Source organism: Physeter macrocephalus, chromosome 6 (assembly GCF_002837175.3).
Source record: "Physeter macrocephalus isolate SW-GA chromosome 6, ASM283717v5, whole genome shotgun sequence".
NCBI lineage: Eukaryota > Metazoa > Chordata > Mammalia > Artiodactyla > Physeteridae > Physeter > Physeter macrocephalus.
Window position 1 is genome coordinate 39,793,199 of NC_041219.1, and position 13,461 is coordinate 39,806,659.

At 46.8% G+C, this 13,461-nt stretch overlaps 1 protein-coding gene across 2 annotated transcripts in view; it reads left to right on the top strand.

Moving 5' to 3' along the window:
* ABTB3 (ankyrin repeat and BTB domain containing 3) overlaps window positions 1-4,683 on the top strand; it is a 124,518-nt gene extending 119,835 nt beyond the window's left edge. For both annotated transcript variants that reach the window (XM_028490555.1, XM_028490556.2), the window contains one exon: window positions 2,529-4,683. In XM_028490555.1, the coding sequence (XP_028346356.1) occupies window positions 2,529-2,738 (210 nt within the window). In that variant the 3' untranslated portion in view covers window positions 2,739-4,683. The remainder of the gene's footprint in view (window positions 1-2,528) is intronic.
* The last annotated feature ends 8,778 nt before the right edge of the window (window positions 4,684-13,461 follow it).

The window sequence follows — 13,461 nt, forward strand, 5'->3', positions numbered from 1 at the left end:
AGCCTGGGAAACTGAGGCCCAGAGAAGTGATTTGACTTGCCCAAAGTTGCACATGATTTTTATGAAGATAGGTCATTGGCTCAGTGAATTAGCACATGGTGTCAGTGAGTTCAAGGTACAGGCTCGAGGGAGTTCCCTAGTGGCCTAGTGGTTAGGATTCCAGGCTTTCACTGCCGTGGCCTGGATTCAGTCTCTGGTTGGAGAACTGAGATCCCGCAAGCCATGGGATGCAGCCAAAAAACAATAATAATAGTTTTTAAAAAAAGAAAAAAAGGTTACAGGCTTGGTCCTTCTATGGGCCAGTTAGCTGAACTAGGTTCCATAGATACAGTCAACTCCCCTTATCCCAACCTAGGCACCTACTTTGTCCACGTGGTTCCCTGGATTTAAATGAGTGAGATGAGAGTAATAATTATGAATAGTTTACATTTAGCATGCCAGCTAACATTGAGTGAGCACTGACTACAAGCAGCCATTGTTCTGAATGTGCCATGTATTATCTCATTTAATGCCAGCGACAGCTTATTAAGTAGGTATTATTATCTTCCCCCATTTTAGGGACAGGAATATGGAGGCACAGAGAGATTAAATAACTTGCCCAGCAGCAGATGGCTGGAAGTGGCAAAGTCTGGATTAAAAACTCACACAGATTCCAGAGCCCCCTCCCTTAGCTCTCTTCCTAACCTGCCTCCCCTAAGTGTGACAGATGACAATCCTGCCATCAGTTATGTTCCATTCAATCCCCCCAACAGGTCTATGATGAAAGTGACATAGTTCCCATTTTGAAAATGAGGAACCTAAAGCCAGAGGCCAAGTGATCCAGCCCTGTTCACATATTCAGAAAAGTGGGGGAGCCCCAACTTGAATCCAGGTGTCCCGCTCATTCCACCATCGCCCTGTTGGCGCTGCCTCATCGTAATTCCACCATTCCACGTGGAGCAGCTTAAAGTGCATCTCTGGCTTAAGGACAGCATATTAGGGAGTTCAGAACGATACATTCCACATTTAGATAATTTAGATAATTTAGCATCTAAATAAAGCAGCAGGATATCATCTCAGGGAACATTTAACTAACTTCTGAGCATCCAGCTCATTGCAAAGGAGAGACTTACAAGCTTTGAAAACTGTAGAAAAGGTTTGAATACGGACACAGCTGACCCTCGTATGCACATTTACTTCTGCATCTCAAACAGGAATTCCTCCACCAAGCACACTTTCGAGGTTGAATGGTATCAGGCTGGAGGCAGTGCATCCTAATGGTTAAACACACAGCCTTCAGGACTTGAGTTACCAGGGTTCAGCTCCTGATTCTGTCCTTGACATGTGTGAATTTTTGTCAGCTACTCTCTTGTCTCACTTTCCTCATCTATAAATCGAAGGTGGTAATAGTACCTGCCTCAAGGAAATTTGAGGCCTGTGAGATGATGCACGTGAAGTGCCTAGCACGGTGCCCAGCACATGATGTGCTGTCAATAAATGTTTGCTGCTGGTGTCACTACTCTGATAATTAACTGTTCATTCGTACATTCAACAAATCCATATTGTGTCTACTGTCTGCCAAGCCTTCTTCTTGGGCTTGTAAAGTGAGGCAGGTCAATGTCATCCCTTCCGTATTGGTTTAGTCTGTCAGCAACCATGTCTCTTGATCAGTTTCTCAACCTTGGCGCTACTGACAATGTGAGCTGCATAAATCTCTGCCAGGGGGTCTGTCCTCTGCATGGTGGGGTATTTAGTGGCATCCCTGGCTTCTACCCACTAGATGCCAGTAGTACACATGCCACCCCCGCCCCCGAGCTGTGACAACCAAAAATGTGTCCAGACTTCCAGATGTCCCCTGAGAGAGAAAATCACCCCTTGTCGAGAACCACTGCCCTAAATACAGGGGGTAGGTAGGCAGTGCCCACTCATAGGATGGTTGTGAGAATTAAGTGAGTTAATTGATACTTGTAAAGAGATTAGAACTGTGTCTGCAACTCTGTCAGTGCACCAGTTATCTGTAGTGGAGCAAAGAGACCCGAAACCCAGTGTTAAAATAGTGAGTGCTTGTTTAGTACATGAGTTGACACCGTGGCTGGGCTCTTCTGGTCTCAGCCAGCCTTGCTTCTGAGGTCAGCTGGCCGGTCGGCTGTGGCTGGCTGGGCTCTGTCGCCGTCGGGTCAGTTTCACGTGGTTGGTCAAGCTGCAAGCAGGCTAGCTCAGGCTTGTTTTTGAGGCAGAGGCAGGGTTCTGAGAGAGAGCACGGAAGCACACATGGCCACTTGAAGCCAGCTCAGAACTGGCAACTCTCACTTCAACCATGTTCTCTTGGCCTGAGCAACTCACAAGGCCAAGGCGGGGAGAAATGGACTCAGCCCTTTGATGGGAGGAGCTGCAAAGTCACATACCCTGGGTGTGAATACAGCAAAGGATGCAGAATCAGGGCCACTGTCGCAGTCACTCTACCTTAACAGGTGTTCGCCATCAACACATGTGAAAACAGGTGCTTTCAGAAACATAACCATCTCCTGCTTCTTCTCCACTCTCCACAGTTTCTTGGAGTCATGGAGCTCTCAGCATATTGCGAAGGCTACTTTCTCAAAAACATGATGGTCCTCATCGAAAACGAAGCATTCAAGCAGCTCCTATACGACAAAAATGGCGAAGGGACGGGCCAGGATGTGCTCCAGGACTTACAGAGGACGTTGGCCATCAGGATTCAGTCAATCCACTTGTCATCTTCCAAAGGTTCTGTTGTATGAAACGTCCAGTCCAAGGAATGTTCCCTGGGGACTTGCCAGTTCTGCTGCTGCATTGGCTTCACACGAACATACAAGTCTCACCTGGCGTCTGTTTTTGGCTGGGCCAAGGAGCTGCCTTTACTGCCTCAGCTGCTCTTGAATAAGCAAATGCAGCTCCCATGAGCTCCTGTTGAGAAACAAAGGACATGCCACTGGCCTGCAGGTCAGATTGCAGCTGGATCCAGAGCTAGAAGGCCAACGTGGGGCAGCCGAGCTAACCTCATCTGAAAGCACCCCTGGGGCAGTTGAACACCCCTTGCCAGGGGCCGCTGTCCAGCAAATAGACTGAGAACTAAAGGTCGTTCAGGTTCCAGGTTGACAGCTGGAGAACTTCACTGTACCAACCCTGAAAAGCATTATATTTATTACACATTACCTTAGTAGCTGCAATTCCGCAAGAGTTAAACCATGGTAGCAAATTGGTGAGACTGTTACCAATGACGAAGACATCATTTGGCATATTTTTAGGGGTGGGAACTTTTTAAAATGTTCATAAAAAAAAAAACCCCAAAACAGGGCAGCCTTGTAGTTTAAAATATATTTCTAAAAGCTTAACAGTTCATTTTCAACTGGATTGTGTTTAGGGATCTGTGTTTTGAGATTTCTTTTTTTAAAAAAAAAAAAAACAGTCGCAGTTCTACACTGTATAAACATGCATCTGAGAAGATATTGCTGATATTCTACACAAGGTGAAATAATAACCTTGCCTTAGTGATTATGGTTACACAAAAGAGGTGCACTGCCAATAATTAACTCAATAGTTGAAAAAAACCTGCATGCTAATCGTGATTTCGGGGTGAGAATAAAATCCCCCCACATAAAAAAAAAAACATGCATTTGCATGGGCCTGAACCTGTAAAATGTTATGTTTGTGCTTCATTTTTGCCAAGGTAAAAATGTCCCATCACTTCTTGCTAAAAGTCCATTTGGTGAAACTAACATATCCATTTCCTTTCCTAGTTACAAATGATGCTGGGATGCTTTTGCAGAAATGTGTTCATAGATGATGCTGCATAGGGGATGGGGGGGGGCACGTCAGAGAATTTACTATTAATCCCAGAGTTTCCTCTGTATTCTCAGAAGATGTTAATAGTTTGTTACTAGCCAGAGGATATGACTATGTTAGATTATTTTTAAAGATGAAACATGTATGATAGGATGGATTCTTTCTGTATTCTGAGAGTGTACAGTACAGGGTTATCTATAATGAAAGTTTATATCGACAGGGTTCTGTTTGCTTTGCCATATATTATAAACAAAAGAGATTAGTGAAGTGCCACAATATTCCAAATAATTTTTGAGTAGCTGCCTTTTTTTTCTTGTCCTTTCATTTGAAACTTAGATAACATGCAGTACAAACTAGGAGAATGACTCTTACCCTTTGGGATGGCAAAGTTTCGTTGACAAAACTATTTCCTAGCATGCCTTTGGGAACTTGTGCGCAGACCCCAGAGTCTAAAGGAGCTGCTGTTCAAACGTTGTACTAGCTCCCTGAGCCATTGTTCAGAGGACCAATGTCAAGTCCTATTTCGTGGGTATGACCCATGGAGTACCCGGGCCACATCTGTCTGCAGCATTGGCTCTTCTGTGATGCTGATACACAGGCCTCTCTTCCACTTGGTCATTTGCAAACCTCCCCAGCCCCCAACATCCGATGAGGAAGGGGAAAAAAAAAAACTGCCTACAGAGGAGTCCAAGTTACAGATACACAGCACATCCTGAGTCATTGCTGTCTCTCGCCTCCTGCTGTCCGAGATGCTGCGTGGATGTTTCCTTAACCGCGACTGACTTCCCTGTGAATGTCTGATGCTAGCTCTGGGCCTCTGGGCATTGATTTGTACAGTGGCAACTCCTGACGGGCTTCTGTCATAGTTTGGTGTGCTTTCTCTGTCATTAAAAGAAATGATTTTCCCAAGCCACGCATTGTTTGTATGGTACCAGTGAGCTCTTACCCCACAGTTGGAGCCTGAGAACTTGACTCAGTTAAGAGATCGGAAAAGGTGACCCTGCAGAAAAAAAACCAAGGGAAATGAAGATGCTAGATGAAAGATGGGTGCTCGTGTCACTGACTGCCTTCCACTCTGCCAACTAGAACTTGGGCTAACCAAGCTCTAGTCCCCTGGGTCTGCAGACACCTCTGGGTGCCACCCTTGGATTTCCTTCCCATCAGGCAGAGGACATACAGGTGCCACCTGTAATTGCCTCTTGCCTCCTGCAGCTAACTCGCCTGCAAAGGATGGAGTTCTGACTGTCATTTGTGTGCCTTGATGAAGCTTTTGGGGAGTGGGGGAATGGAGAAAAACAGGTTATCTCAACCTAGCATGCCCCACCCCCAAGGGCAGCATGAAGTGATATTTGTGGATGGTGGCAGCATTCTGGGATTGGGGGTGAGGGTCATGGAGGGACAAGCAACTCTCCCCTTGGGGGTCAAACCAAGTCCCCAGCTGGTCCCAACCCAGGCCTGGTGGAGATGAATACCTCTGGCCTATCCACAGAGGCCTACAGGAAGCCAGGGAGAGGTCCAGGCAGCCCCTGGAGCCCTGGGCCAGTGAGGCCTGGTCAACAGCTGACATCACAAGCACCTCTGGCAAAGACTGATCACCCCTGCTTAGCAGTCGAGGTCTGTTTCTTCTTTAGGAAGCAACCCAAGCAACTGAGTGCCAGGGGCCAGAACTCTGAGTCAGGCCAGGAGAGCAGAAGGTCAATTTATTTTTGACTGCATCACCCCCTGTGTAGCCTCGGGGTGAATAAGGCGTCTGATGTGTTCCTTTTGGAAAGATAAAGTGTGTGCTGTGGCATTTGCCTTTTACTTGTCGGATAGGGGGCTTTGTCCCTCGGTTCTTAGCGACTGCACAAGGGCCCCTTAGCATGGGGGGTAGGCGTAGGCGGGGGAGCCTACCTGCCTGCCACGTAGCTCCCCTGCGCCCCTTCTGTTCGCAGTGAAAAACCAGAAGGCTCGTGTGCCTGCAGCCCCGGGAATCAACATGAAGGGCTTGACTTGGCTTCTGCTACCCCCTCCCCAACTCAACGTGTGAAGGGTCTTATATATACCATGCTTGGGTGCCATCTGTTCTCCCCAAAAGAAGGAAGATTCTCCACCCAAAATAGAGTTCAAGGTGTGAGCTCCCAACACAAGAAGGGCCCAGGCAGAAGCTGGAGGAAAGTGCAGTCAGGCCTCTGGTACGGCTGGATAGAGGGCCTCTACCAGAGTGTCTCACCCCTGGGACTCTGGAGTTCTGTGACTTGTAGCTTGCGTTTCTTTCCTGAGAAGCCCCAGGCAAAAGTGTTACTCCAGCTGGGTGATATGTCATCCAGAGTTGTCTCATCAAAGCTGGTATCACACAGCGCTTACTAACCTTAGGCCTCGTGCTCTCAGGGTGGGTGAAAGGTAAGGATCCTAGGCAATTCTTTGAGGAAAATCTCCTCCTTCACCCATCTTGGGCTCCCAGCCTTCTTCAGAATCCAGTGCTCAGCTCCCCCGACCCCTCGCCCTACATTCGCCAGCTTGAGTCACATATGAATGGTCAGAGAAGTGTTCACATCCTCCCACTCCTACCTCCCCTTCCCACCCGCCCCGACGTGGACACCTTTCCCCGCTCGCGGACCGTTTCCTGAGCTTGTTGGCTTCAGCGTTCAAGTCGGGGAAGAATTCACCCAGCCCTTCTGTGCAGCGCCCACTGCTGGACGTCAGGCTCCAGTGCAGGCCTGAAACCTTCCGTTTCCCAGCTGATTCAGCCCGACTCACTTTGAAAACAGTGGACAAGTTATTACGCCATCTAGTTTTCATTTTCCTCTTTTGAGAAATTGGGTTTAAAAATAACTAGTGACCAGGGTTCTTGGGAGGATTAGAGGAGGTATTTTGTACAGGGCCTCTGCTTGTAGTAGCAGAGAAAAAGCGTTCCGAATTTCTAAGACTGAGCAGAGAGAACATGATGACTCACACAAGGAAAGGAAGGTTAATGATTTTACCATTCATTTCTAGAACTTTTTTTTCTTTAATTTTTTGTCTGCGTTGGGTCTTTGTTGCTGCACACAGCATTTCTCTAGTTGCGGCGAGCGGGGGCTTCTCATTGTGGTGCCTTCTCTTGTTGCGGCGCACGGACTCTAGGCGCGCGGGCTCAGTAGTTGTGGAGCACGGGCTTAGTTGCTCCGCGGCATGTGGGAACTTCCCGGGCCAGGGATTGAACCCGTGTCCCCTGCACTGGCAGGCAGATTCTTTACCACTGCGCCACCAGGGAAGTCACTTTCTAGAACTTGCTACTGCAGAGTTTCCCATGGTGGTTTGTGATTCTCTGAGTTTTGCTGCTCTTCCAGGCGACGTGCGGAAATTGCCCCCGAAAAATTCTACTGCCACCCTCGTTCCTACTACAGTGCCTTAACACAAAGTCGGTGATCAAGAAATGTGTAACTTAATGGAAGCCAAGTTCAACTGGATTTCCTTTCAAATAAATACTCAATTTCCTAAGTACTAGAATTGCAGGGGTTTGCTCTTCCAAATTCCCCTTCAACTCAAGAATGTGAGACTCACATTTGTGACTCGTATGACACAAGGCCCCAAAAATGACTGGGCAGGGAACAGACTCGTTGGGGCCGACTCTCAGTTCAGGTCTGGGGACCAACACTCTTTGGGGAGGGAGTGGGAGTCATAAATTCCCAAATGAAACAAACTGCTGGATGTCATCACCCAAAAACCCTGGATCTCTGCCCTCACCAAGTCAACAGCTAAGCTCAGGTCCTTTGCTGCCACTTGAGCGTGTGGATGCTCCTCCCCAATCCCTCCACCAGGAAATCTCCCTGGTAAGACTTCACGCCACCCCTGTTCCTCCCCAGCTGGCCAATGCCTTGAATAAAGTAGCACATGCCTTTGGACAGGGCCGTTACAGAAGCTGGTAGGATGCCTATTTTTACACCATCTTTAAAAATAACCCAGCACATTTTAAACTTCCTGCTTCACAGGAAAAAAAAAAAAAATAGAACTCGAACTCAGCAATCACATTGCACATTAGTTCCCATTCCTGATGAGGCAGTCAGATAACGAGAACCCTGCAAAAGGACACATCTCCAAGTTTAGCTCTGAATATGAAAAGTCAATCTGTCCACGTGAATAGACAATTAAAAGAGAGGCCCTGATGTCACTGATACGTTCTTTGGATGTTGCTTTTCAGAGTTAACCTTTGGATGAGTTCTGCATTTTAATGCCATCTCAAACCTCTGGGACCAAGCTGCAGGTGGTATAACAGAGCGGCTCTGGGCTGGGTACCAGACCTCATCTGTGGGCCCACTGCTGCCATCAGCTACTTGGGTAACCCTGACTGGGCCTCTTCTCCACTCTGGACCCGTTTCCTCAACTCTAAATGGGAGTCCTTCTGAGATGATATTCTGTCACCTAGACTGGGACATGTCACACACACTCCTCTTACTACGTATATATATTATATATTACATATATTAGAATGGTGGTGACGCTGTTTAGTGTGAGAGAACATTCTGGATTGCATACAGGATGACTTCGGAAAAGGGACCTCAGTGTATGATGATGTCTTCGGTAAAACAGGTGGGAAAACAAGTAAAGCCCTACAACCAGGCTCCAAGGACATTTTACTTTGAGGATGCATGTCACCAGATCAAGGCCTCATGACTACCATCTCCTTTTGTTTTGTTTTTCTCACTTTTTGTTTTTAAATAATTATAGATTCACACAAGTCACAAAGAGAGTACAGAGAGGTCTGGGTGTGTACCCTTCACCCAGTTTCCCCCAACGGTAACATCTCAAGTATCTCTAGTATAACATCAAACCAGGAAGTGGACATTGGCACAATGTGAGTTTATAGCTCTATGCCATTTTATGACATGTGTAGATCTGTTCAACAACCACCACAATCACTATTCCATCACCACAAAGATCTCCTTCGTGCTACCCCTTTATAGTCACTCCTACCCCCTTCCTCCACACATACCATCCATAAGCCCTAGTAACCACTAATCTGTTCTCCATCTCTATAGCGTTGTCATTTTGAGAATGTTAGGTAAATGGAACCATATAGTAAGTGGCTTTCTTCACTCAGCACAATGCCCTTGAGATCCATCCAAGGATGTTGCAGGTATCAAAAGTCTGTTCCTTTTTTATTGCTGAGCGGTATTCCCCAGTGTCTCATCTCCTTCTTACCTAATGCTCCAGCATGTCAGGAAGTATGGCAGTGAGACAGCTTGGCTCTGGCAGCTGCCTCTCTGGTCAGAGATCCCAGAAAACAATTATGTCTCCTGAGAGCTGGACATGACTGCCTCACCCTGCAGCATCGAGGAGAGAATGTCCCATGATGTTAGTCCTACAATTCAGTGTTGGTGATGGATCACGGAGGTCCACTGCTCTCGCTTGGGCTCACCTGGGTCTTTCAGCTCTGCGGTAAGGTCCTTCTATGATTGACTGACTTTTCCAGACATCTCACTGATGGTATTGGGAAAGGCTTCTCACACTCACTCTGTATACATATCACTGGGGATCTCGTTGATATGCAGGTTCTGACTCAGTGGGGCTGGGTCGGGCTTGAGAGTCACCATTTTGAGCAAGCATCCAGGTGATGCTGATTCTGGTCCAGGGACCACACTTTGAGTAGCAAAGGTGTAGAGTATAGAGATTCATCTCAAAGACTTTCTCCTGCCAGACCAACCTGTGGCTTTTGTCCTATCACCTGGCCTTTCTGGAATTTCAATCCTGTGGATTATTACGAGCCTTTCTTTCTGATCCAGACCATGAAGACATTTTAGCAATATATCTGGGGGAATCATTTCAAATTATATTTTTCTAGGTGGTTCTGAATTATGCCTAAGGAATTATTCTCACAGAACTCCATACTACCCTCACTTTTTCCTGGTAGTATTTAGACCCTGCTTTGGGTCTAAATCAAATGTGTTTATCGCACAGATGTTTACTGATGTCGTAAGATGCATAAGGGACCCTCCTCTCTGCCATCAAGTACCCAAACTCTCCCCCTTTTCTTTTCCCTTTTTCCTTCAGGGATGGCAGTAGAAGGAAAGGAGAAAATTCTTGTTTATTTTAAGGCTGTTTTATGAGGCTTCTTTTCTGCACTCAAGAGACACCCTGGGAGCAGTAGGGACTCAGGAGGATCAAGAAGGGAACAATCAAAGACAGCTGTCCTTTCTATGTTCTCTTGAAAACTCTTTGATAGTGGAGAGGGATGAGTGACGCATCTGGTTCAAATGGCTGCCGGGTGACCTTGAGACTTGACAGCATGTGCTGCAGGGGAAGGAGGGGGTAGGATTTCATCCTTAATTACTCCTCTTTCCTTGTCAAGGGAATGAGTGTATGATTTCAGTACTTCAAAGGAATCACTCTCATATACTAAATATTGTGATTGGAGGTGGGGGGAAAGCTCAGACACCGTTTTCTGTTGAACAAATAGTAAGAAAGTACATAAGCTTCTGTTTTCCTAGAAATTCCTTGGACCAGGGAGTGACTCCCTGCCCTAGAAGTGTGAGGGTTTCGGTTAACCGTTAAATTGAATGTAAGTCAGGTGTGTGATGTGGTCACTTAGGAGAGTTAATTTGGCTATAGGCTACATCAGTCGGAGCAGGATCACTGGAATGAGGCCGCGATGGTTCTCTCTGCTCCGGAGAGATCCCCACTGGAGCTGCGCGTTCAGTTCAGGGCCTGGATGAATCAGGGTTCCCAGCAGCAAGCAACTCTAATTTGAGACGAAAGGGGATTTATTCAAAGATATTAGATGATTCATACAATTGTTGAGAGGGCTAGAGAAACCATTTTAAAGGCGGGGCCTTTAGGAATAACATAAACTGTGACACAGAAAAGCCCTGATGAGATCATTGCTGTCACTGCCACCACCAGCTACAACGAAGGCAGAAATCAATAATGGCAGGTCTGCAGTTACCAGGAGCTTGATTTCTATGACTGCCACGGCCGTGAGCACCAATACCGTTCCTGCATCAGGAACTCAGCCTGCTCGAGAAGCTCATGCTTTTACCTCCACCTGTAATAACAGAGTTTCACCTCAGTGCATCCCACTGGCAGAACCTGGGTCATGTGACTGTGTCAGACACAGAGGAGGCTGGGAATTTCAGTTCTTACTGCTGCATTAGGGAGACAGGGCCTACACCACGGGATTTCTACAAATATAGAAAGATGATGGGTAGCCATGAACGTGACACATGTCCCCTTCATTTAATGAAGGTCACAGAGAAACTGCAGCCTCATCAGAAGGAAATAACCAGAAAATGAAAGAACAGCTGAAGAAAATGGGATGTTTGGCCCACAGAAGAGAAGACTTGGGTGACCATGATGGTTGCCTTTAAATAGAGGGAGAGATTTCATAGATAAGAGGAATTAGCCTCATTCAGTATGGCCACAGGGATTAGAGCTGTCCTAATGATGGACTCTTCAAGGATTCAGACTTCATCTAAGCATAAACAAGAACTTTTAAAAGTCAGATCAAAGCCTTCCCAAGACTGAATGACTTCTCTCAGGGGATAGTGAGTTCCCCATCACAGGAAGCATTCAAGAAAATGCTGGTCAACCGCAAGCAATAAAGCAGGGTAGAATTTAAAGGTCTCTTACAAGTCAGGGACTTTGTCATTATTAGTTCTCTTCTTCTGATAGTAATCATCCATTTGGCCTCAGAAAAGAAATCAATCTTGATAGATCTTATGTAGAATTTGTAATGACCTCCCAGCCTCGCTTTTTGCCAGGGCTGCATTGTATTAAAATCTGCCACCCTATTTCTCCTCATCCAGTTAGTGAGGCAGCAGATCTATTCATTATTATTACTTACCTAATACAGAAGGAAGAGAAATGTTCTATAAAACCTCACCAGCTGGCAGGAAAAAAAAAGTAGCTAGAAGTGATTCAGTCACTGAAAAATGGGACTTCTTTTTATAAAGGGGAAAAAAGTGGATTTCAGTAAAGCAATCAAGTTAGGGAGGGCCATTTTTGAGAGTAGAAAGAAATCCAGGTATGTGAAACTGCATGTGTCAACACCACCCCTGTTATGCATTTTTTTAAACCAGACTCAACAGAGAAAAACCATGAGTGGTGCATTAGTTTGGCCACAAGTGCCTGGTGAGTGAGTTCCCCTGCCAGCCTCAGTCTTCCCACCTGCAGAATGGGAATGCCGCTGCATTGACAAAGCCCGAGGTGGAGAGGCACTCTTGCAGTAGTGGGGGGGAGGGGGGTTCTGTCAAAATGCAGAACGCGGTGTTCACCAAGGGCTGGACAAGCAGAGAGAAGCAAGAGGGAAACTAGGGTTTGTCCCTACCCTGGAGCTGGCCACCTCCAGTCTTATCGCTGATTGGTTAAATCCACCTCCCCCGCAGCCTCGGGTCCCCAAAGGCCAGCAGGTGCTCTGTCAGCCATCCAGCCCGGAACAGCCTGACAGCCCCCCTCTTACTACACTACTGAGTTTGAGGAGTCACCCACTAGATTCCAGTTTGATTCATGACACTCTCTTGACAGCCTCATTCCCCGGAGTCCCCAGGGACTCCTGCTCTGAGCTCTCAGGTAGGGAATCTTACTCTGAGACTGTGAGCCACTGTCACATTTCATCCCAGAGGCAATGGAATCAATACCTGAATATGGTACCCCTGTGTGCTGCTTCCGTGTGACTGAAATATCATTTTCAATGCACGAGAGAGTCGTGTGTTTCCCATTCCTTTATACTTCGCGTTCCTCTTTTATATCTTTGCAGAAATTGGCATGACAGGACAGGGCTGGTTTTAGAGAATGACTTCTTGACAGGTAAAGGACCACCACAGGGCAATCGTATACATTCCTACCATGGAAAGATACTCTGCAATGTATATATATATATATGAGAACAGGTAAAACCCAGAATAGTGAGATCTAACATTTATGGAGCTTTTATCATGTGGCAGATACTGTACCAAGTACTTTACATGCACTATCTCAGTCCTCACTGTGAATCCTACCTGATAAGGATCTGTATTTCCATTTTACAGACAGGGAAACTGAGGTGCAGGGAGCAAGGCTAAAAGATAAGTGCAGAGCTGGGCTGTGGATCTGGGCTGGTCTGACTTCTAAGCAAGCCCAGTCCTCTTGGTTTATTGCATCCTGTAAAGAGAGGTGGGGAAAATATGATGCTTCTCTCTTGTCCACTGCTTGAAAAATGACCATTCAGATAACTACTCAGAAGAGGAAGATAAAGCCTTATGGGCTAAGACAAAGGTTAATCGTGAGCTATTAGGCTAAGGTCAGCTGCCTCTGGATGTAGTTTTGTTGTGAGTTTTGTTTGGGAGAGAAAGGATTGTTGAGTGCTGTAAGGGTTCCATTCAGATCAGCCAATATTTAACAGGTATTGATTTCACTGGGGATAGAGATGAGGACGATGCATCCCTCAAAGATGCTCCCTGACACACAGACACCGCCTAGGTACTGAGTTGCTGCCAGGCTGACTCGGTACAAAGTGAGGTGGTGGGAGGTTGTCAGACAGCCTCCGAAGACCCACCACCCTGTCCAAGGACCCACCACCTTGTCCAAGGACCCACCACCCTCCATGCCTCGTTGACAGAGGGGTCACCAATTATCATCATTCTCAGCGAGGCGACGGGTCAAACAGGAGACGCGATTGGTCCCCTATGCCTCTGAGCCCGCCCCTTTCCCAACTCAGATTTTTGGCTTTTGTTGGGCCAGGGTCCC